The 24,916-nt window shown below is 36.8% G+C and overlaps 1 protein-coding gene across 3 annotated transcripts in view; it reads left to right on the top strand.

Moving 5' to 3' along the window:
* Positions 1 to 20,705, top strand: part of FBXO36 (F-box protein 36) — a 42,746-nt gene extending 22,041 nt beyond the window's left edge. Inside the window, exons 2-4 of one of the 3 annotated variants that reach the window (XM_088132169.1) lie at positions 6,966 to 7,074; positions 14,845 to 15,017; positions 18,654 to 20,705. In XM_088132169.1, the coding sequence (XP_087988295.1) occupies positions 6,966 to 7,074; positions 14,845 to 15,017; positions 18,654 to 18,845 (474 nt within the window). In that variant the 3' untranslated portion in view covers positions 18,846 to 20,705. Of the gene's footprint in view, positions 1 to 6,965; positions 7,075 to 11,044; positions 11,324 to 14,844; positions 15,018 to 18,653 lie in introns of those variants that run through there. The other 2 variants (XM_007422866.3, XM_088132170.1) reach the window with 2 other exon arrangements.
* Positions 20,706 to 24,916: the final 4,211 nt, after the last annotated feature.

The following is a 24,916-nucleotide window of genomic DNA, read 5'->3' as shown; positions in this document are numbered from 1 at the left end:
TTTAATTTCTTTGGTTTACTACTTGTTACTCTGAGTACTCAGAATGTACTCTTTTATTCTCTTTTTATGGGCATATATCTACAGTATGTAAGAATTAGGAACAGAAGTGCAGTTTCTGCCTGTGTGACTGGTTTACCTTCTGGTAGGAGCTTGTTTTTCCTCATTGTGAGATAAGTACCAATTAAAAGGAAAGCTCTTGTGGTTGCAAAGACTTGCCCCTATCTGATGAAATAGGAAGGAGAATTTTAATAACAGATTCTAATGTAAAATAACTGATATTTCAGTGGATAATAAAGTTGTGTACCTATTATTTCTTGCATGGATTTGTTTTTTAATATCTTCAGCAATCCTTTTAAAATTCTCCTATTGATGAAGTTTTATGCAAGTTGGCTGGCTAGTAGCAGTCAGAAAAACAAGGGAGCAATGGATTTGTTCCAAGTTCCTATTATTTCCTATGGTCAGCATATTCAAAACATTTTAAGTTTTGACATGTCAGAATATGGTATACCTGAGTTACTTTAATTTTTGTTCTATTACAACATAGCCAACACAATATTTCAAGTGAATTTTCCATTTTATTCTCACACCTATATAAGTTTGGTATCCCCCTTCTTCCTCATATATTTGAGATATTTCTTACCAATTCACATGTAAGATTTATAACATCTTACCTTCAGAAAAACTTTTGCACATTGATATCTTCTCTGAGCAGCTCTTGAACATCAACCATGCGATTTCTACATAATGCAGAGGCAGCACACATTGATTTTAACAACTAGCAAGACCTTATAAGCTGTGCTTTAACTGGGAATGCACCCTAAAACACATGCTACATCCACAGTGGATAATAGAGGAGAAGTGATAGTTTAGTTTTATGCATACATTTGTAAGCTCTGCTATAGCTGATATCTGTTTTTTGAGGAACTTCAGAATTTTGTAGAACATAGCTCTAGAAACAGAGCAGCACATTTGAGCCTCTAGAATTCATTACCACAAGATGTGATAGCCACTAATTTGGAAGGGGCTTAAAGGGGGTTGGATATATTCATGAAGAACAGATCTGTCAAAGCTATTTGTCTTGAAAATTCAGTATTATCTCAGGATTGATGACAGAATGCCTGCAAATGCCAGTTGCAATGAAACAATGGCAGGAAAGCACTACGTCTTTGCCTCCTCCTTTCAAACATCTCAGAGGTATCTGGTTGGCCACTATTCAAAACAAAAGATGAGCCTTCACTTAATCCAGCAGGGCAATTTTTTAAAAACATACCAGTCCTAAGATTGAACAGGCTAATGTTTTGGATATGGCACACCACACACTCTTTCCCTCTCTCTCCTTTCAAAGAAACTCTTGTCATCTACTGTTAAATCTACCCATTGTACTATTCCTTATCTAGTCACATTACCTGAGTCTGGTTTTATGGGATGAGTGAAGAAGGACTGAAAGATATATCTCTGGCCTCACCTTCTTTGTCTAAGAAGGAAATTACTCTAATGGAAAGAATAAGAATAGCAAATTTGCAATCCCGCACATGGCCAAATAAATGGCACCTTAGTCCAAATGGCAAGAAACCTGGGAAGAAATGTTTCAGATCATTCAAAGAAGCTGAGAATTCCAGGACAACAGGAAGGAACTTAGGAGAAATTGACAGTGTTAGACCAGAAGCAACCTGTCAGAGACTGCTGCCTAACTGACTGATTGATAGACTGACCAGACAGACAGACAAACAGGGCAGTGGCTATGTGCAGCCAGAAAAGCCCTGGGCAGCTTGAGCTAGGAGAAGAAGAGGATTAAGAGGAGAGGACTTCTCACACTCCCCCAAATAAACTGCAGCATGTGGCCAGATCCTGCAGTATAAGATGGCTGACACAAGGCAACCAAATGTCAAGGAGAAAAGAAAGAAGTAGAAAGCCAGGATGGGGGCTGTGCTAGTGGCCAACCAGAGAAGTAAAGCAGTAGCATAAGAAAGAATGAAGGAAAGGAAGGAAGAAAGGAATATGTGAGTTTGTGCATGTGTTAAAAAAACACAGAGAAAACACTGGAGAAGGAGCAGCAATTGTAACTGGTCCCCTTTTCCACCCTTTAGGCCAATATTGACAAGGAAGTTGCAGGGGAGGCATTGGCAAGACAGTCCATCAGAGAAACACCCAGTGCCTGAAAATCCATAAACAAGTGACTGTGCACAAGAGGAGGGAAGAAAATAAATAAACAATTTCAACTTCCAGATAACAAGACAATTGAAAGAGAAGAGGACCAGAAAGAGCCCAGCCAGAGTGGTCCAAAGAAAGAGTCAAGGCAGAGTTGACAGGCACATGAAGTACTGTATCTGAAAGAATCAAAATCAGAAAAGCCAATACCAGAGGGCTTTTGCTACAAAACCAAAACCAGAAGTGCTAGCATTAGAAGATGTGACCCTGGGGGTGATCTCAACTTCCAGTCCCAGGACCACAGTGGTCAAATCTAGCTGAGAGCGCTTATAATGGAAACTAGTCCAGTTAACAAGGCAACTATAGGAGAGGTAGTTGGTAATGCCTGGGGAGTGTACTTGACAAGATAGATAAAGCTAATTAATATATAAATATTACCTAGAGTTATTCTGCAGTTGAGGTGGCATACAAGTTAACATATAAATAAAAAATAAATAACCTAGAGTATTAAGCAACATGGTTTGGGGATGCCTTTCTGCTTCAGAACCTAGACAACTTGCCATCATTGAATAAAATATGATTTTTGCTTTGTATAAGACATGTACATATCAGTCCATCAGCTGAAGTGAAGCACATGTAGGCAGGAAATAAATCTCAAATATACAACCAAGTCTACAAGAGAACGAATGAAGAAATTAATCATTTGGAATGGTCAAGGCAAAGTCCAGATAAAATCCCATAGAAATGCGACAGGAAATGAAACAAGCATTTAATACTAGAAAACACTAAAATGTTACAGAGTTGAAGCAGTCCAGCATAGAGGAAATCCTGCATAGTGAAATGAGAGATTGATCAGCAGTTACAAAAAGTTGCTTACGTTTATTATAGCTAAAGATGGTGCCTGAAATTCCTGAATCTAAGGGACTGGTTACTCTTTTTCACTAGTACATCATAAGTTGGATGACTTTATTTATGAAAGAAATTACATAAGCACCAAACTTTGATGTTATATGTTCACTTAAGCTCCTTTTATCTATTATTATTGTTGTTGTTGTTAGTCACACAGTCAACCAAATGTTTAGACTGGATTTGGCATTTTTGTCCACCTATCGAGTCCTTCCCAAGGACCTGGGATAGGCAGATGTTGTTTAATAAATTAAAGGCATTGTTGCAGGATATAAGCTGTTCCATGTAAAGCTGCCTTTTGCAATTGCCTGTTGGTGACTTTGTCAATGCCAATGGTCTTCAAGTGGTGCTCTGGATGTTTTGGAACTGCACCCAAGGTACTATCTTTCCTTTCTTTTGCCACAGTCATTCTATTTCTATTTGCAGGTCTTTGTATATTGTGATTTTCTCCACTTCTTTCTCTTCTATTCTTCTGTCTCCAAGTGACTGCAATGTCCACTATCCAGACTTTTTTGTCTTTCTTATCAACAATTGTTAAGTCTGAGGTGTTGTGTGGCAGGTGCTTGTCTGAATTCTAAAGTTCCAGAGCACTTTAGCTTCTTCATTTTCTATTACTTTGTCTGTTTTGTGGTCCCACCAGTTCTTGCTTGCTGGCAAATGCTATTTCTTTATTTCTTTATAATTTCTTTATAATTTTTTTAAATTTTTATTATTAATTTATTATCATCTATTCTTGTAAGACCCACATAAATCTCTGTTAATATTTAATGACAAAGATATGCAGGCTATAGAAGGCTGAAAGGATGCAAACATCTTTTCAAAGAATTGTATTAATACTGTAATTTTACTTATCCTTAATTGTTTCATGAAGGAATACAAGTGGAATAAATATATTGTTGCTGAAATCTTATGACATGAATGCTTCAAAATAACAGCTAAAGTAGCAAGTCCATTAAGCTACAGTTCAAAAAACGTGCAGAAAAACTTCTATGTTTTGGATGAAACTTATGTTCCGGATGATGATGTTAGTATATGGGCATGTTCATATGAAACACCATAATCAGATATGGTAGATGACGGCAGACATAAACGTAAGTACTTTGAATTATGATCTAGAAATAAGTCAGAAGCCCCAAGTAAGGATGCTTCAGTATCAGTGCTACGTGCCTCCAAAATTCATTGCAATGGCACTCTTTTAAGTTGTCTTTTGTATTAACTATAGAATCTGATTCATTGTCAAAGCAATTATTGTAAAGTCCAGCTTAGAGGTTACCCTTGCATGGATGACTGGAGCTCAGATACCTTTGATAGAAAAGGTCATAGTTGTTCCACTAATTGAAGCTTGGAAAAGGCAATCTGCCACTTATATTCCCAGTTGTTTTTTTTAATGGATCTGTGAGTAAAGAAACAAAAAACACTTGTGATTATTGCTTTTAGAGAAATACTGTTGCATTCAGATAAGAGTGAACAGTATGAACCTGAAAAGAGAAAATATCCATCATTAGTCCATCTAATCTGGACTGAACATAAGTTGATGCATTGCTCTCATCAATTTATTACTGAGCCCAGGCACTAGGAAATATATGTTTTAATTTTTATCTGCATTTTGGAGGCTTCAAGGGAAAAGTGCCAAAGAAACCCTTTAATAAAATTCACTTCACATTCGCCTCTTCCATAGCACCTTTTATCCCTGTTGTCATGCGTATTAGCTTTTGCAAGCAAATTAGCAACATGGTAACAAGTAAGTGCATTACAAACTTAAACTGATTCATTTCAGTGCCATCTTCTTGCCAGTAGATATGGAAAGTGTAAGTTTCTTGTATCTGGCAAGAGAGTTTGGTTAAGATTAGATAGTTTGTTATTTGACAATATAGGGTACAACTATTGTTACATCCAAATGTTTGTACAGTATTTTTCATTACAGCAGTTATAAATGCGCGTAAGATCAGATTCTCAGTCCTACACAATTTGAACTGTTTGCATTCTGGGTAATGTTACATACCAAATACTAGCATTTCTATCACTTGTAATTTAAATGTATTTTGAAGGTATATAAATGGATAAAGTTTTAAAAAGTAGAAGTATCAAAATATCTTCAATGGGTTTCTGACACATTTATGATGACGTTTAATAATAATATAACTAAATATATGGTTGTAATAAATATTATACATCAATAATGTCTTTTTTTCCTCCTCTGAATGCATCCTGTCAATAAACTGAACATAAAAGCAGAATCACATTAGAACTTTTGGTATTTCTGTCTTCCCCATACTTATTAAGATCTTATTTACCAGACTATAGCAGGCAATCTTGACTGGTTCTTTATGTAATGTTTGGTTAATATTGATTAAAATATTGATGTAGCCAGGTAGTGTTCACAAGTATATATAATAAACAGTGCTGCAGTTTAAAGCATCCTGATTTGACAATAAGCTCCATTGAATGAAATGGGTAAAACTGTATAACAGTGTAAAATGCATATGCAGATTGCTTGCTTCAATGGAGCATTCCACAGACCAATGAGATTAGCAGAACGACTTTGCATTCCTGCACATGATCCACACATTATTTTGAATCTATTTCTATGGCACATCTTCTCTGTCTGTCTTTCAGAAATACACTTATTTCTGATGCTGTATCAGTATAATTGTTTACACTACGTTCTGTAATAAAGTGCTTGATGTACCTTCTCCATCCACCTGGTAGCCTGGAAAGATAAAGTCTTAAGCAAGAAATTATTCTTAGTATTACTCCTTCACATTATTTCCTATGTAACAAAGTACATTGCTTCTCAAAATACAAGTAATGTCTACGCAATTGATTCTTTGTAGGGAGTTTTTAAGCTCAAATTTCCTAAACAGCACATGAAAAGCCACTGTTGTAACTGAACTTCCCAAAAATATTTTATCAGCATTTGAAGTCTGTTGGTTAAAAAAAAAAAGGGGGAGGGAGGGAGGGAGGGAGGGAGGGAGGGAGGAAGGAAGGAAGGAAGGAAGGAAGGAAGGAAGGAAGGAAGGAAGGAAGGAAGGAAGGAAGGAATTGGACAGCCCCAGTCCTACAATGTGTGTCAAATAGCTGGGCCTCCAGAGCATTCACTCTGAAATTATATGAATTGTTATTTTTTTTGATGCAAACACCTGCAAAGTTGAATTAACTGTATGTTAAACATGTATGTGTGTGTGTATGTGCATATGTGTGTGTGTGTATAAACAGTATATATATATATATATGGAAAATAATAATGTTTATGGTCACATGACAAATTAATCCCAAAGTACTCAAATCACATATTACCCAATTGTTACCACTGAATCACAAATTACCCAATCATATTTTGGCTTAATGGAAACCCAGCCCATGTAGCTACTTTGTGGTTTAGTGTGTTATGTGAACCCACAAAATTGGATTGAGTAAATCATTAATAAACTATGGATAAGTGTGATGTGCAAACATAGCCAAACTATTTGTGCAAAATCATCTAAGATTACTTGTAAAGAAGTTGTGTGTTTTCTCTTGCATGTTTTCTCAGAAGTAAGCCAGTTAGAGGCTTTACATTCCCAAATATTTATTGATGTTCATCCTGAATTATTTTATCTAAATGTTAATGTTCTAAGTGTCTGTCCTACTTAATTGCAGGCTCTGCTTTTTGCATAGATTTGCCTTGTTCTTGCAGTGAAGCTTATCAATACATGATAAAATGGGTGGGGGGATGTTCAGTCAGCTTGTCATACAGCCTGATGCTGATTAGGGCTGAGAGAAATGACTGGCCCAAAAACCTCTGTGCCTAAGGGAAGACTAGAATCTGAGTCTCCCCATTCCTAGTCCAGCTCCTTAACCACTATACCAGCTGTCTAATTGTTCTGTCTAAATAATTTCTCTAAATACTTGTCAATATTCTCCATTCATAGGTAATTTTCAGGTGGTGGAAAATTTCTCTTCGGAGTGAATTCCGTGAAGCAAAACCTGGAGAACTCAAAGAATCTCATGAAGATTTCTTGGATGACCCCTCCCTCCAAAGTAGAATACTGTGAATGTAGTCTTAGCTCAAAGAGCGTACTAATCTTTGAAGAAAATGAATGTTTGAAAAAAATGTGATAAGTCCTATCTTTAATAGTTATATATAAAACTAAGCTTTTCAGTTCTGGAACAATATCTTATTTTCATGACAAAATGTGAAGGCATAATATAGTGCTTAATAATCTGACCTCTTCTTCAAAAAAAAGTGTTAAAATTGAGGCTAAATATCCATTATTTGTGGCATGGGGAATAACCTTATAGATTCCTATTCAGCCACTTTGAACATGTAAACTCCAATTTATGTGAAAATGCATTAATAATATTCACCAACATGTGGAGGAACTAATCCTAGTTTTGAAGAGTTCCAGTGTTCTTCAAGATTCTTATTTACTGATGGCGAAAATTCCCTTATGTTACTCTCTTTAGGAAACTTAATGAAAAATAATATATTCTTGAAGTGGAAGTAGAATTTGTAGTGCTCTACAGTGCTTTGGATTTGATTCTAAAAAGTTGCTTTAGTGTGTGCTAGATGCAATCATAGCACCCATCTGCAGCTCTTTGAAACAGTCACATCTTTTCCAAGAATTGCAATCCCAAGAAAAACCTCAGCTGTTTGAGTTGCAGTCCTCATATCTCCATACACTCCAAAGCCATTTTTTTGGATTGAAAGCTGAAGTGCTGCATAGTCCTCATAATTTATTTCCCTCAAAATATGAATTTATATTCCCGATTACATTCCCCAAATGTATAGTACATTTGAAATGTGTTATATTAATTAATTTATTTATTTATATGTCAAATTTATATCACCACCCAACTCCCCCACAAGGAGGGACTCTTGGGGGTTCACAACAAAACAATTTAAAATCAGTAAAAACATAAATAATACAAATATAAAATACAATTATTAAACACAATAACATCCAAGAGATGGTGATATTATTTCAGCCTGTGACCAGATAATATTGGTCAAAGGTAAGACTAGGGAACCAGCCAACCCCAAAACTGACTATTCCCATCCCCACCCCATGCATGATGACAAAACCAGATCTTCAGTTTTTTTCTGAAGTCTAAAAGGGAGGGGACTAACCTGACTTCTGGGGGAAGTGTTCTCCAAAGAGCAGGGGCTGCTGCAGAGAAGGCTCGCCTCCTGGACCCGGTCAGATGAAATTCTCTTGCAGACAGGGTCTGTAGCATGCCCTCTCTGCGTGACCGGGTGGGACGGGTTGATTTAACGGGGATGAGACAGTCCTTCAGGTACCCTGGACCAATGCCATGTAGGGCTTTAAAGATGATAACCAACACCTTGAATTGGACCTGGAAGCAAACTGGCACCCAATGCAGCTCACGGAGAAAAGGTGTTATATGTGCTGATCTTATTTACTTACAGTTGATAAAAACATGCATAACATTTAGATGAATCAGAGTATTCAGATTTGTCTTGGAAAGTTTAGAAGACCTATTACTGAGGAAACTAGACAAGTGCTGTGGTGTTTTTTTTTCCAACCAAGAACTAATTAATATGAGGAAAATACTGGTTTTACTCATTTTATTTATTTATTCATTTATGAGCTTTATATGGCTGACAACTCAAATAACTGTGACCCTGGGTAGCATACAGTAGGCAAGCAACAAAATAAACAAAAGCATTAACAATTACAATGTAATAATATGAATTCATATAATACCGTCAGTACGAACAATATATATTTCAAGATTATGCCCTCACAAAGCGCCATACACGAAGAAGAGAGAAAAAATATACACTTCAAATCATTCTGCATTACATGCAGCAACATAGAGTTCAGTATTCTAGTTTTAAGCAATATTATATGAGAAATATATGAACAAATATATAGCCATTTTCTGGATTTTGAACAAAGTGAGGTCTCTGTTACTCATATCGCACCTGCCCCCCAATATTCATAGTATTAATGTGGATTGCATAAAAAGAAGGGATATGTTGTTTCACCAAATCAGTTGTATTGAAAAGTTGATTATGAGAAGCAAATATACAGTCATGTGAAAAAGAAAGTACACCCTCTTTGAGTTCTATGGTTTTATGTATCAGGACATAATAAAAATCATCTGGTCCTTAGCAGTTCTCAAAAGTAGGTAAATACAACCTCAGATGAACAACAACACATGACATATTACACCATGTCATCATTTATTTTACAAAAAGAAAGCCAAAATGGAGAAGCCATGTGTGAAAAACTAAGTATACCTTATGATTCAATAGCTTGTAGAACCACCTTTAGCAGCAATAACTTGAAGTAATCATTTTCTGTATGACTTTATCAGTCTCTCACATTGTTGTGGAGGAATTTTGGCTCACTCTTCTTTACAACATTGCTTCAGTTCATTGAGGTTTGCAGGGATTTGTTTATGCACAGCTCTCTTGAGGTCCCACCACAGCATTCCAATCGAGTTAAGGTCTGGACCATTGCAACACCTTGATTTTTTTTCTTTTTCAGCCATTCTGTTGTAGATTTGCTGGTGTGCTTGGGATCATTGTCCTGTTGCATGACCCAGTGTCGGCCAAGCTTTAGCTGTCAGACAGATGGCCTCACATTTGACTCTAGAATACTTTGGTATACAGAGGAGTTCATGGCCAACTCAATGACTGCAAGGTGCCCAGGTCCTGTGGCTGCAAAACAAACCCAAATCATCACCCCTCCACTACCATGCTTGACAGTTGGTATGAGATGTTTGTGCTGATATGCTTGTTTGGTTTTCACCAAACGTGGCGCTGTGCATTATGGCCAGACATCTCCACTTTGGTCTCATCTGTCAAAAGGACAGTGTTCCAGAAGTCTTGTTGTGATTTATTCAGATGCAACTTTGCAAACCTAAGCCATGCTGCCATGTTCTTTTTAGAGAGAAGCTTTCTCCTGGCAATCCTTCCAAACAAACCATACTTGTTCAGTCTTTTTCTAATTGTACTGTCATGAACTTTAACATTTAATATGCTAACTGAGGCTTGTAGAGTCAGAGATGTAACTCTTGGATTTTTTGCAATTTCTCTGAGCATTGCACAGTCTGACCTTGGGGTGAATTTGCTGGGACGTCCACTCCTGGGAAGATTGGCAACTGTCTTGAATGTTTTCCACTTGTGAATAATCTTCCACACTGTAGAATGATGGACTTTAAATTGTTTGGAAATGGCCTTGTAACCCTTCCCAGATTGATGGGCAGCAACAATTGCTTCTCTAAGATCATTGCTGATGTCTTTACTCTTTGGCCTTGCATTAACACACACCTCAATGCTCAAGACCAGCAAACTCCTAAAACTTCGGTTTTTCTAGAGGTAGTCACACTTGCTGATGATCAGCTGATCAAGGGCATTTGATTAGCAGCACCTGGCTGCTACTTAGCCTCTTCATACCTATGGAAGCAGTAAGGGTGTACTTAGTTTTTCACACATGGCTTTTCCATTTTGGCTTTCTTTTTGTAAAATAAATGATGACATGGTGTGATATGTCATGTGTTGTTGTTCATCTGAGGTTGTATTTACCTACTTTTGAGAACTACTAAGGACCAGATGATTTTTATTATGTCCTGATACGTAAAGCCATAGAACTCAAAGAGGGTGTACTTTCTTTTTCACACGACTGTAAGCTTTTCAAACTCACACAACAATATTGGAAATTCTGCAGGCCTTATATTTAGACAAGGATATAGTGACAGAATTCAGTGAAGAGTATCAAGGCCTTTATTAATTTTTTTCCAAGACAAGCAGACACTACAGTAACTACAACTGGACTAAAGTAAAAGAAGATGGACAGATATTCTGAAGGCTAGTCCCAAAAAGATGGTAGCTAGGCAAATACAGCATTAGTCATTTTTATGCAACCCTTCCCCAGTTCCATTGTAATGTTGGGGGGCATTCACAAACATGCTGTCATAATATTTTTATTTTTTATCTCCTCAAGAAAAGATAAAATTAGATTTGTCAAAGCATTGTATGCCTGTGGAAGAGCAGGCTGCTTAGAAAAATTGCAGGTACCTGTGCTGCTTTCTTTCCCTCCCATTGGCGCCTTCTCCCCAGTGTCAGCATGGCAGACTTGCCAGTAAAGCCGCAACCTTGAAACAGGGGAGGAGATGCATGTTTTGGAAGCTCTGAAGCCACCAGCAAAAAGGACTAAAGCAGCTGAACAAAAGAAGGTGTTTTTCCTTCAAAGGGAGTGGATGGTCCAGAGGAAAAAGAAGTACAGAGGCACAGCAAGGCAAAGCACAATGTGGAAAGGTGCAAGTACCCTGCATGCTGGCCAGTAACAGAGAAGCAAAAAGCAGAAGAATTCCAGGACAGAGGAATTAAGGCGGAAGGCAGAACAGGATTTGCTATATAATAGTAATACTATACAGTGTCGTATAATATTAGTAAAGAGGAAATATTGTAATCATAAGAGAATAGTTATACAGTAGAGTATAGAGGAAATATTGTAGTAGTAAGTGAATAGTAATACAGTATAATAATTGTTATAGTAATAGTAATTAGCAGAGTAATATAGAAATAATAGCAATAGACTAGAGTATAGGATAGAGGAAATATAAAGCACTCGCATTTAGATTTGTAAGTTTCACATGTCAGTTTTATATTTTGGATTTTTTTTTCTTTTCTCAAAATAAAACATCTCCCCAACCCTTATAGGGAGATATAAAAACTGCCTAACCAGGGTCTAGTGCTTTTGTGGCTCTTTAGAGTCTGGGTCAATCTAACTGAGTACAGTTAAAAAAGAACCTGTGACAATGCCAGTCATTATTTTTCTCAGAAAAACATTATGTGAGGTGCAAAATGCTTATGAAATAAACTTTTTAAATAGTGAGGAACTGATAATGGTTTTTTAATGTTTGTAATGGCAAATGAACATCACACCATGAGAAACAATCACGAGAATAATAATACCAGTAATGTTGTTTCCAATTTTACAGGGTATTGGCATGCTATTTAAAATAATTTTGTACTAGGTATGACTGAATTTTGTGAAAATGCATGATTCTGTACACAGCAGTACTTCCATAATATCTGTGTGTGTATGCACACGTAGGCATGTGCTTCAAAGTTGAGTCCATTCTGTATTGTCAATAAGAAAATATTTAAATATGGGTTGCATCCGTACAGTAATCCTCTGACATAATGAGACTATTTTGTCAGAAGTACTTTGTTGGGAGGATTCCATTAGTAGAAAGACAATATCTGAATCCAACTCTATGTTGTATCTTATTGTAGCTTATTGAAATGGAATTCATCTGTGTGGCAACTTTGTTTTCTATCAAATGTGTAAATACGATATCAGTTATTTTTGCATAGTGATAATCTTGGAAAGTGTAATAATGAAAACAAATGGAGTGCCATACATTGTAATCTTAATCCTTTTGGGCAACTTTATGAGGGAATTAGGGTGGGGCAAAAATGTCCCTTTATCCCTATCAGTCTATAGGCTCCCAGAAAGCTGTATGGGCATATATGAACAGCAGTATATCCTGAAAATCATCCAGAAGGATCTAAAAGTTAGGGTATATCTTCAGGTTTGAGTTCATCAGTGATTCCAGATTGCTTACAGACAGAGCAATCTTAAGTCAGTTATGAGGCTTGTTGGCAGTACTAACCTCTGTAAGGTGGAAGGCACATTTGATTGCCACCCCACGTGGATCTAAATAGTTTCCTACAGGAAATCATTCAGGTTTCTTGGGGATTTTCTCATTGAACTGGCAAGTAGTTTATCCACATACTTGGTCAGTCTCTGGAACTCAGAGCTTCTCCCTGCCTGTCAGCCCCAGGAAATTCCTTCATTCACTAAGGAGCTCTGTAATATAAAAGAATGGAAGAGAAACCTGGAGCTTCAATGGTGGGAAACAAGTAGTGACTAAGCCTGAACACAAATACAGATTAAGGTTTGGATACAGTACGGCAATAAGGGCAGTGAAGAAACAATACTTCTCTGCACTTCTTGCATTGTGAAATATCATCTAGCACCTCTCTTCAATGTGATATGCACCCTGTTGAGAGTGGGCAAGCATCAAGATATCACTACAAGCCACTGTGACTTTTTCCTACATAGTTTGCTGACATTTGCTCGGATACCCTGTGGGCAGAATTGGGTGAGATGACCTAGGTGATGTCTTGCAAGGTCATCTAAATTTTTTTTTTTTTTTTTGAGTATGTAGCCTCCCAGAAAATGGACATTGTTCCCTGCAGGATGAGCTCTGCCACTTGCACATCCTTGTTACCTGCAGGACTATTTCCTCCACATAGAATCTCAAATGTGCAAGCTGAGCTGAAGAATCTCACCCCCCTGTGTGAAGTTAGAAGGAAGGGGTCTGAAAACATGTTTCCTCAATAGCCATCCTAGCTGTATGGAGGAGCTTGTCCCTCGAAGTCAGATTGGTCCCCTTCCCTTTAATCTTCCAGAAATCAGTTAAGACACTGCTCTTCCACTGAGCTTTGGGGGCATAGGAAGCAATACATTGGGGCTGTCAGCTCATGCTTGGATTTTAGTTTTAATTTTATTGCTTTTTTGTGCACTGTTTTAATTGATAGTTAACTCATTTATGTAATTGTAAGCCATTCAGAGAGTTTACCAATTTTAGTAAATAAATAAATGAGTGGAATAAAAGTGAAGTAACCAATGATTCTACCCCCACCTTCACCCCATCATCTATTAATAATAGAGTAATGCTACCTCTGAAAATGAACTTTCATAGCTATAAGCCTCTTACAGCTATATATCTCTTATCACCCATACAGCTTTTTCAGTCTTGAGCTTGTTTCAAATAATTGCACTGGGTCAGGTTTAATTAATTCTAATTAATACATACAATATGACATTCAGTGCTCTTCCCATTTATTTTTTCTTATAATGCTGGTTCACAGTTCCTGCTGTCTCATTTCTAAGAGTATTAATAGCACCCTCAAGACTAACATATTAAACTGGCTACAGATTTTCTCCTTTTTACATAGAATTATGGCTATATGCAACAGCAAAATATAAATTGATGCTAGCCAAACATGTCTTTCATACATAGATTCACTCATATCTATGTGAAATATATGTGTTATTTCTTCATGTTCTCTTTAACACATAACTGAATAACACAAGCTAAGCTTTAGAAACAGACTTTAAAATTTTTGCAGATTTGGCAGATGTGGAATCTGCTGGCCAAAAAAAAAAAAGTATTCCCATATATTATGCTAAAGGAAAGTAGCCAAATAATGCTTTTCTCTGACACACACAGTTGCTACTATCTTCTTAGTATACGTTTATGGACAAAAATGAACTTTTGAAATAAAAGTGGTAGGAAAATGCTTTGCTGGCAGCCCAGTGGAAGCATTGTCTCTGCATGCAGACATATACAAAAATAACCAGGGAAGGACTTTGAACCAAATCTTTCAAGGGCTAACTAAGGCTGCTGTAATGCTTTAAGGAAAGGTGCTTCACTTGTGCAATGGCAGATTACAAGATGGCCTTTTCAAATGCCTTGTACAGCCCTAGTAATGAATAGGAAAGACGAATAACTATTGTTATATGATGGCTTTCCCCAGATTGCTGAGAATTCTGGGATTTTTCATCCCAGCTCAGTTGAGGATGAGGTTGGGGAACTCTGTTATAGCATTGATTCTCAAAGGAGTTCAACAACTCAAGCAATGAAAATATGAAGGATTCCATAATGCTGCCTAAATTATAGTTCAAACAATAAACCTGGCTGTTAATATCAGTTGGTCTTATTTAAATTTCTTTGACTTAGTTGTCTTTTCTAAAATTGCAGTTCAGATAGCCATTGTGTTTGGAGGAAGTACTCTGGAGCATATCTTCAATTTGTGCCGAGGTAATTTTGACTTCCTGGTGCGACTGCCTGATACATTGCTTCTGTACATCATGTCTTATTTGGATCTTGAAGACATTGCAAGGCTTTCTCAAGTATCACACAGATTTGAAACGGTAAAAATGAACTTGAAATATGTTACCTTTTAGTTTTGTTTCTGCATAAATACTACATTTGTAAAGGTTTATGATGCCCTGATTTCTCTACTTAAGTACCTTTGAAGTCTTATGTTAACACTTCAAATTGCCAAGCTAATTGTGGAGTGCTGTCCTCTGTCTGTGTCTGTATATAATATCAATAATATTATTTGGGGTGGGGGGCAAGATCTAATATTTATATTATTCAGCAATGGATGGACCAGAATATGGGTAGCTGTACTGTTCAAAGTCCATCCAATAAACTGACTTCATGTTTGGTTAGTACTTTGATGAAAGACCAGCAAGAAATGCCAGGGCTGTAGGCTAGACTGGGAAGTTGAAAAGCATCCAGGAAGAGGAAGTGGCAAACCCCTTCTATAGGAAGTCACTAGTATTCAACTGTGATTCAAAGGAGACTATACTTTTTAAATTTGGATTGCATACCTCAGTGACTTCTTCCTCCCTATGTTATATACCTCCATCTGGGTTGACAAATTTAACTGCATCACACTGTCATGAGATACTACTATTAGTAATATATTGTACATCTGCATTTCATCTGGCCAGTTAACCAGGAATGTTTCGCATCCCTCACTATTCTCTTATAATAATAAAGTACATTGCAATTTTTATTGTCTCTAAATTTTAAAATTGTTAAACAAAATGCCAGTAGAGGGAGCTTAAACCTAATATAAAGTAGAAATATGGCATTGCATTCTTTAAAAGAATTTAATTTTGATTCTTTTTAGTAAGCATACTAAAATAATATTTTAGAATATTGACAAAGGTTCAAGAGAAAAAGTTAGTTTTACAAAGTAAACCCATATTAATCTATTAAGTAATAAGTACCATTGAATCTTAATAAGGTTTATCCCCAGGTGAAGGGGATAGTAAATTGATGGATGTTTTCTATTATTATTTCTTGTAGCATATATTATTTTAATTATACATGATACTTTTGAACGTCACTCAAGAATTTGATCACTTCTTGACTCTTGGCTAATTAAGTTTTAACCACTTATGATGGAAACTTGATTTAACTATATATACAAATGTTTTATTTCTAGTTCTGCACATTTGTTCTGATTATTTATTTTCATTCTTGCTTAATAACCATATTAACAATTTTCATCAAAATACAGTTCCATTATAACATTAATGCTGACTTGCATATACCATCTTATTTTACCTTCCTCATTTTGAAACATGGTTTTGATTGATACTGACAAAGTATCAGTCAGAAAGGCTAGTTTCCAATATGAGATCCAAGATTAAGTAACTTCTATCATTGGCTAAGGAAAACTGTTACTTCACATTGGGAATCTCTCTTTATTTCATGGTTATTTTAATCCTAGCCAACTTCTGAGCTTTGGTGTTGAACAACTTTTTAACTTCAGTCTCCTATCACCCATTCTTTTTTCCACTTTTCCTTCTCTGTGCAGATGCAGATTCTACCTTCAAGCTTCAGCATCTCATCCTATAATTATGCTGATCCATTCCTACTTGTCTTATACTTTACACCTTCTTGTATTTGTCTCCTCTCTCTCTCTCTCTCTCTCTCTCTCTTCATTAAATTAGTTTTCCTGCTTTGTCTCTAGAATCTGAATCCTTTTGCTAATGGCAGCTAGTAACTCTTATCGGCATAGCATCTTAGTCACTGTTTAGGCCCAAACTTAAATTCAGGTGTGAGGAATTTGTAACTGTTATTGAACCACATCCCCATCATTCCTGACCATTGCCCATATTAGATGACATAGGAATCTAGCAATATATGGAGGGCCACAGATTTCTGCTCTTGTCTAATTCCTGTTTTTCTCCGTGAGAATAGCCCAGCTCAGCTAGTTGCTAGTGATTTTATTATTTTTATTATTACCATAAAATCTTAAAATCAGGAGGAGTCTGGTAACACCTTTTCCAGCTAACAAATTTTATTAACACTTTTGTGAGCTGCAGCTTACTTCATCAGATTCCAGTTAGCTTCCAGGTACAATTTAAGGTGCTGGTTATTACCTATAAAGCCCTGCATGGCATGGGACTTAACTTTCTAAAGGACAACCTATCTCCCATAAGATCTTCTCATCCTGTGTGTTCTGACAAAGTTGGCTTGCTTTGGGTCCCCTTAGTTAAGCAATGTTACTTTGTGGAACCCAGAAGGTGGACCTTCTTTGTCACAGGAACCATATCCCCTTAAAGATCCACATGGCTCCCACTTTGCCTGTCTTTATGTACTCTTTATAAACTTGGCTTTTCCCACAGGGTTAGATGGATTGTGCAGGCTCCATGAATTATGAAGAATATGAATGGAGGGGTTTTTTTGCTCCCTGAATGGTCACTACTTTTATTGATGTGGATGTTTTGTATTGTGTTATTGTTTTCATTTTGTAAAGCCACCCAGAATCATCTGGAATGAGACAGCCTACAAATTCAATAAATAAATATCAAAAATCAATTTATAGCAATGGAAGATGTCTCTGTAATCATATTTCAGTCTTTTAGTTCATAGCATGTTATGTGAACCTGGAACAACTACCATGTCCAATTTCCAGGAACCTGAGTTTGAAACCAGCTATTAACTCTGGTTTCAGATATTAGTTTCTGCTCAGTGGAAATGGCAGTTCCAGGTTTGCACAATATAAACCTTAGGTAATTCAGGACTTTGATTAAAGGCCACCATGAATGGGAGGTAAGATAATAGTGTGCAAAGTGGCTTAGTATGTCATGCAATCTGGTCTGTTTTAAAACCAGATGTATTAAGTTCTCCCTGAAGCATATTTTATCATTTCCTGTCATTTCTTGCATAATATTGTATAGATTTGGGAGTCACTGTTTTCCCAAATTAAGGTGTTTCCTTCTTAAATAGTAATTGGGGTGAGATAGCCTTGTCCGTTGCACATATGAAGATTTTCTCCTGGTTCTAACTCTTTCCTTCTGAGCTGATGAAATTAACAAGGCACAAGGAAATTCTGGAACATTTCATCAGAAGTAGGGAAAAGATACCCATCCCTCTGTTTTTTGTGTCTTCATTGCATGACCAGCTGCAAAGAGATGGATATTTGTTTGATATAAAGTCATATGTTATTTTTTTAAAAAATAAGCTGACATGGCATGCTTTCTCTAAGCCTTGTCAGTCTTATTTGAGAGAAAAAAGGAAATGGTGATAGCAGAGCTTCATTATGGACCATTATCTAATATAAGCAGAATGAAACCTCTTCTCCCATGTTAAGTAAGGTAGATGTAATGCCTTGATTGGAGAAAGCATATTTATTTCACTTTTTAAAATATTAATTAAATATATTAAGGAGTATATAAAAATATGAAAAAACTGAAGCAGGCACAGTTTCACTACAGTAATAAAATGGAAATAAAAGACGATTCCTAAGTCGTGTTTGAATTGCTTTTAAAATGCAGATTTGATAGTAGGTACTATAAATTATGGCTATGAACATTATTATGCAATTGTCTCATTCATTTTTTGGAAAAAACTGTTGCAAATACTGGAACTCAAACAGCCCAGTGAAATCCAATCCCAGTATCCATTTGCTTCTAATAGAATAGACTTATTTTTATCTGCTCAGTGTTTAAATTGTGAATGCTTTTTATTTCTTTTACAAATAGTTGTGCAACTCTGACAAACTATGGGAAATGATCGTGCAAGATTTATTGGGCACAGTTACTCCAGAAATGAAGTCACTGGCACAAGAAATTGGGTGGAAGCAGTTCTTCTTCACTAACAAGCTTCAACTGCAATTACAACTCCGAAGAAGGAGAAATAAATCAGCGGGTTCATCAGGAAGTCTGTCTGATTAGATGAGTGTTTTTCCAAACTGATAGAACATTTTGAAAAATATAGGGTTTTTTGTAAGCTGAATGTCTTGTTTAGTTTTTTAGGGAAAAAAATCTGTTTGCAAGATTTGAATAAATATAGAGGCCACCTTAAAATAAGCTATTAGAGATGTCTGAGAAAATCTTTGTTATATTATTCCATATATTTTCATTTAATAACATTTCATTTAAATTTCATTTTATTCTTCATTTGTTTTCAGTAAATTTGTTTAAATTATACACATTTTATTGTCTTTTGATGTCTTTCTTAGGACCTTATTTCGATGGCCAGCAGGTGGCAGCCACCTTTTATTTTCTGTCACTGGGTTATCAGCAGTGGCTACAAATATGTATGTACTGTACCGTATGCATTCATAGAGAAACCTACTAGCTGTTGCTGTTCTTTTCCTACAATGGCCTGAAATGACACAATATCCATAGCATTCTAAGAAAATAAAATGAGAACTTCCAGGAAACGGCAGCTGTAATCAGCTGCTAATATCAAGGAAAGTCAAGCATCCCCCACCTTCCAAATTAGTGTCATATAGTAAGAATGGAATAATAAAAACTCATTTGGTTCTTGGTTTCATTTGCTATAAATCTATTATGTACCTTTCTTTTACATTCCTAACATTTCTGTCCCACAATTTGACAGAGCAGTATTTCTTTCTCATACTTTAGTTCTCAGGCCACCTTAACATCAGAAGATCTATCCCTAAAAAAAAAGAATTAGACGGAGGAGTCTTATATCCTATGCCTGTGAAACAATTTCTCCTTATGAGTATTTTTACCAAATCTAAGTAGCAGTGAATTTACCAAGAAATGTATTCACCAAGCAAGAGTATTAACTTCCTGACATATGACATAGTCATACTATGAGTTACAAATTGCCAGGGTTATAAATCTCATGTTCGTTCATAAATGTATAAAAAATGTGTAACACCATTCTGTAGTGTTAAAATGCTGATTCACCCTGAGTGGCTCATAAATAAGAATATTCTATAATGATTTTGTTTGATATTCACATAAAATGGACAAGAGAACCAGATCAACCAGAGAAAATATAATTTTATCAGAAGGAACATTATCAGCAAAATAATCTTTTCTTCTTGAGAATACTGCCATATCACAGATACTACTATTCTATGGTACTCTATGGTACTATTCTACCATAGATTGAATGATAAGGTAGTATTCTTCATAAGGGGCCTATTTGCACTATAATGGATCTTTTTGTTACCTAATTTTCTAGAAAATGTTTATAAAGAGAGGACCACTATCCTTTTAATAGGAAAATATTGATTCTACTTTTTTAAAATAAAAATACAGCTAGATGATCTGGAACAATGCAAGTATGACCATTTTCTACTTTAACTTAGCAGTATATACTTCAAAGCACATTATGCCTAATGTTTTCCTGTTGATGTAGGTTGCTTGGTGTTATAATTTTAAACTAATTATACTTTTAAGACTAGGATAATCTATAACAGAAACAAATGTTTGGGGGTTTCTTTCAGTGTCCTTTTATTTGTTCTTTATCCTATTAATTACATGTGCCAGTCTTTTATTCAGTATATTTGCTGTTGATATATCTGTCCTTTAATAAAATATCCCATTTGGAAGTTAAGCCTTTTCTAAGTATTTGACTTTATATTTGGTAGAAGAATAATTTACCTTTTCAATATAAATATCTAGTTATACTTAAAATCCTCATGCACAAAATTGAATGACACTGTGTAATATAGTTTAATTTTCAGTTTTATTATATAAAAACTTGTGCAGTGTATAATCATTTTTCTTGAATGAAAATAAAATTCTTTTTTATAGATTGATTTGTAAATAATTTATTTACAAAGGGTTTTGTTTCTTCTAGTACTATTCTGAAGCTACTAAAACATGTAAGCCATTGTTGTTGTTCAGTCGTTAAGTCGTGTCCGACTCTTCGTGACCCCATGAACCATATCGCGCCAGGACTTCCTGTCCTTCACTGCCTCCCTGAGTTTGCTCAGTTTCATGCTCATTGCTTCAGTGATGCTATCTAACCATCCCATCCTCTGCCGTCCCCTTCTCCTTTTGCCTTCAATCTTTCCCAGCATCAGGGTCTTTTCCAAAGAGTCCTCTCTTCGCAATGTAAGCCATACTTTGTATTAAAAACTGATAATGTTACATCTCAATTTGCTTATTATTGTCTACCTATGAACCTTTCAGTTACGTGAATATAAGCACCTATTACAGTTAAGCTACAAAAGTGCACCTCTTCTCTAGTACTAACAGCCAACTGTGACAAACTCCAGAACATTACTGGAGTTGGGACTTCTGTGATGCTGCTATGATTGCTTGAAGCAATCACAATACTTCTGAAACTTGAGGTGAATCTTCATGAATTTCCTCTTCCAAATACTAGAGATAAGCCTAGGAAGCAATTATTGTACCTGAAGCTGTATTACAGAATGTTTCATGGCTAATAAGCAATATGATTTTCATACCAAACTAGGCATGGGACTTTCCGGTACTCAGCCATTGGTTTCCAAAAAAAAAAGATTAGATTGAGATACTGCTGGAGTTCTTATTTGTATTCCTGGTCTAAAATTGAACAAGTTTGCTAATGGGACATACAAATAGAATGGGTTATCTTCATTTAAAATATAAGAGGAGCAACTTCTGCTGATGAAAGAGTGATTCTATCTTTCCTCCTGTGGCACTTCCTCCAAAATCTGTCCCAGAGAGTCCCATAGACCTGCAGATTAGATTTTAAAGGCATTCATGAGGGAAGAGAAGACAAGACACTCTCATTGTAGAAGGCCTATTAGAAGTGTAGTAGAGATGCTGGATGCAATTTTTAATTGGGTTTGCATACTGTTAAACCATGGTTTGTTGAATAAATTATATATCATTCACATATCATTCTAACACTTAAAGTGTAGTTTATAGTTGGTTTGGGCAGCACTTTGGATTTGAAGGCAAAATAATCCTTTGGAGCATAAGGAGTGTGAAGATCCCACCTACTGCAGTTCCAACTTTTTTTGTTTATGGAATCACATGGCAGCTGCAGAGGCCAGCCATGTAAATCTGAGAAAAGATGCAACTGCTTTAAGGCATTACTGGCAAGTGCTATATTCGTGCTCCTGGGTGCTCAAAAGCACATATTTCTCTTCAAATCCAAAGCGCTTCATAGACCTAGTTCATAAACCACACTAGTCAGGTTCAAACAGCATGCTAAACTAAAAACAAACCATACTGCTGCTGGTCTGAATTGAGATATCAGTAGATGTTGTATGTATAAATAGTGCCAGTGGATGGGAACAGACTAATGGTATAAACAAAAAATAAAGGAAAGCTGAGGTCTAAAAGTAAAAATCCAATATCCATCTAAAACTCAAATTGTGGGATACCTTTTGGGTGAAATGCAGAATACTCTATAAATTGGTCTAAGTTGGAATTGATGCTAATAGGCAAAGTTTTTTTATTAATACACTAAATAATTATTGTCATTCTCTCACACGCACACAAAAACATATACTGAACGTATTAACAATTTAGGTATTCTTATTCCAAGTCATATTTCTCAAATAAGTTCATTAAATATCTATAATAAGGTGTCTAAAGAAGTTTCTTTGGATATTGATAGAGGGGAGTCTTTGAGCATTATATTTCAGGATAGTGTAAACACTCTTAAAGGGGGACGTGGTGGCGCAGTGGCTTAATGACGCTGAAAGTTGCCGGCCAGAAATGGTCGACACTTCAGCGGTTCAAGCCCAGCCTTCCTGCAGGAGAGTGAGCTCCTGCTTCGTCCCCCAGCTCCTGTCGACCCAACAGTTCGAAAACTCACGTGAGTAGATAAATGGGGACTCTCACTCCGGTGGGAGGAAAAATGCTGGCGGCGCCTTGCAAAAGGAGTCGGGAGCAGTTGCCGGTAGCACGGAAGCCACTCTCGCCCGAAAAAGGCACGAAGCAACAGAAACCCCGCCTCCTGCGCTCGCCAGCTGGGCTCTGCTCTAGGAAGGAGGCAATGGCAAACCACTTCCAAAACACCTTGCCTTGAAAACTGCAAAGGACTCGTCCAAAAGCAGTCACTGCAGAGTCGGTAACGACTGAGTGCAGATTTTTTTTTAAAAAAAAAACTCTTAAAATGAGCATGAACTGTGAGCCCCAATCTAAATTCAAATGATTTGGCAGGTCTTGGTACTATTGTCAGGTTCAGCCCAAAGAACTCCATGAGACAATGCAAATACAGTTCTGTTGCGTTTATTAGCTTCCACCTCAAGACAGAATCTCACCAGACTGAACCCAAGTTCCCAAGCCAGCCCGCCACAACACCGTGAATTCCTTAGGGAGGTGCCAGCCTCATCTTGAACTTCCCATGCTCCTGTTGGGGGCTAAGAACATGCTTATCTCCCTGAGCATGGCCTTCATAAGTCCATTCTATCACAACTATATGGTGAAAGAATAGATCTGAGGCTGAAGGGAGTCCCTGTTCTGAGGAAACACAGTAGCCCAAATTACAGATAGTCCTTGACTTACAACCATTTGTTTAGCGACCATTCAAAGTTACAACTGCACTGAAAAAAGTGACTTATGACCGGTCCTTGCACATACAACTATCACAGCTTCCCTGCAGTCATGTGATCAAAATTCAGGCGTTTGGCAACCAGCATGTATTTATGATGGCTGCAGCATCCTGGGGTCACATGATTGCCATTTGTGACCTTTCCAGCTGGCTTCTGACAAGCAAAATCAATGGGGAACCACGTGATTCACTTAATGAATGCAGTGATTCACTTAACGACCAACACAAAAAATGTTGAAAAATTGGGTGCGGTCATATGATGCTTTGCTTAACAACCGCACTGCTTAACAACAAATTTTCTGGTACCTATTGTCATAAGTCAAGGACCACCTGCATCCAAAGCAGGTAGATTTGATCAGTCAGGGAGAGTGTTTCCCTTCCCACTCTCAGTGTCCTACAGGGAAGTTGCTGTAGGGAAGGATGCAAAGTTTTCTGGGCACAGATGGGGGTGAGCGGGAGGCTGTAGGGTACAAAGTATCCTTGGTTGTGACGTGAAGTATTAGACTGCTTATTCTATGAGCTAGAAATAAAGGAGATATGAAAGTTACAATGAGGAGAGGAAAAGCCACCTGACTTGGCTCTGAGTGCATCTTTAGGAAATCTATAATTGTCCCAGATTCTTGTGATCAGTCTGGACTCTTACTCTATTTTGTTCCTCCCAGAAAGGCCTCCTTTATGGCAAAAGCTCTTTATTAAAACTTCATAATTCCTCTCAGCCGGCAAAAGTTTTCCAGACAAAAATATGTAAGGAAACAGGTTGCCTGCAAACTCCAGCACAGACTGTAAAAGCATTGCCTCCAGAGTAAAATCTGAGGCATCATTTTTAATAACAAAGGGAAGGAGGGATTTGGGTGGCAGAAAATGGATTGGGAGGAAGCCTTGCTGAGTATCAGAATCTCACTTAAAGGGAGTTTATCAACTGCATGAGTGGTATAGCTAAAACAGTAAAATATGGAACAAACTTACAGTAGAAGTTAGCAAGCCCAGGAAGCCCTGCAAGTTTATGAAAGTGAAGGTAGTGGTGGTCCCAAGACAAGAGGATCTATTTGCATACCTTCTAAGGAAATACAGTATCCAAAGCAGATCAATGAAACGAATATTTTTTTCAACTAAGCATTCAGGTTGGGTTAGCAGCGACTTTGAAGTCTGTGTGCAAAACTGTCATCTGGATTATCAGAACAAATTAACAGGTTAGCCAGATAAGTATTAGAAATGTGTCCAACAGGAACAGTATGATTTGTAAGTTGCGTGAAGACTGCAGGAAAATTGGCCAAGTTGAATTGCATTACAATATATTCAAACTTTCTGTAATAGGTGTCAAATGCTGTTAAATGTTCATGCCCCTCTTTCATGCAAATCAGGATGTAAAATCCCCAAAGTCAAGTTTGGTAAAAAAATGTGTGTTTCCTCCAGCTATTCTAAGAGTTCAGCAATAAGTGAAAGAAGGTAACGGTCAGAGTTCCAAAGTCTAAAATTATGAACCACATGA

Source organism: Python bivittatus, unplaced genomic scaffold (genome assembly GCF_059951505.1).
Source record: "Python bivittatus isolate LINGU-HERP-01145 unplaced genomic scaffold, Pbiv_v1 ctg000980_np1212, whole genome shotgun sequence".
Lineage (NCBI taxonomy): Eukaryota > Metazoa > Chordata > Lepidosauria > Squamata > Pythonidae > Python > Python bivittatus.
Note: the sequence above shows the minus strand (reverse complement) of the source record. Positions and strands in the feature narration are given on the sequence as shown.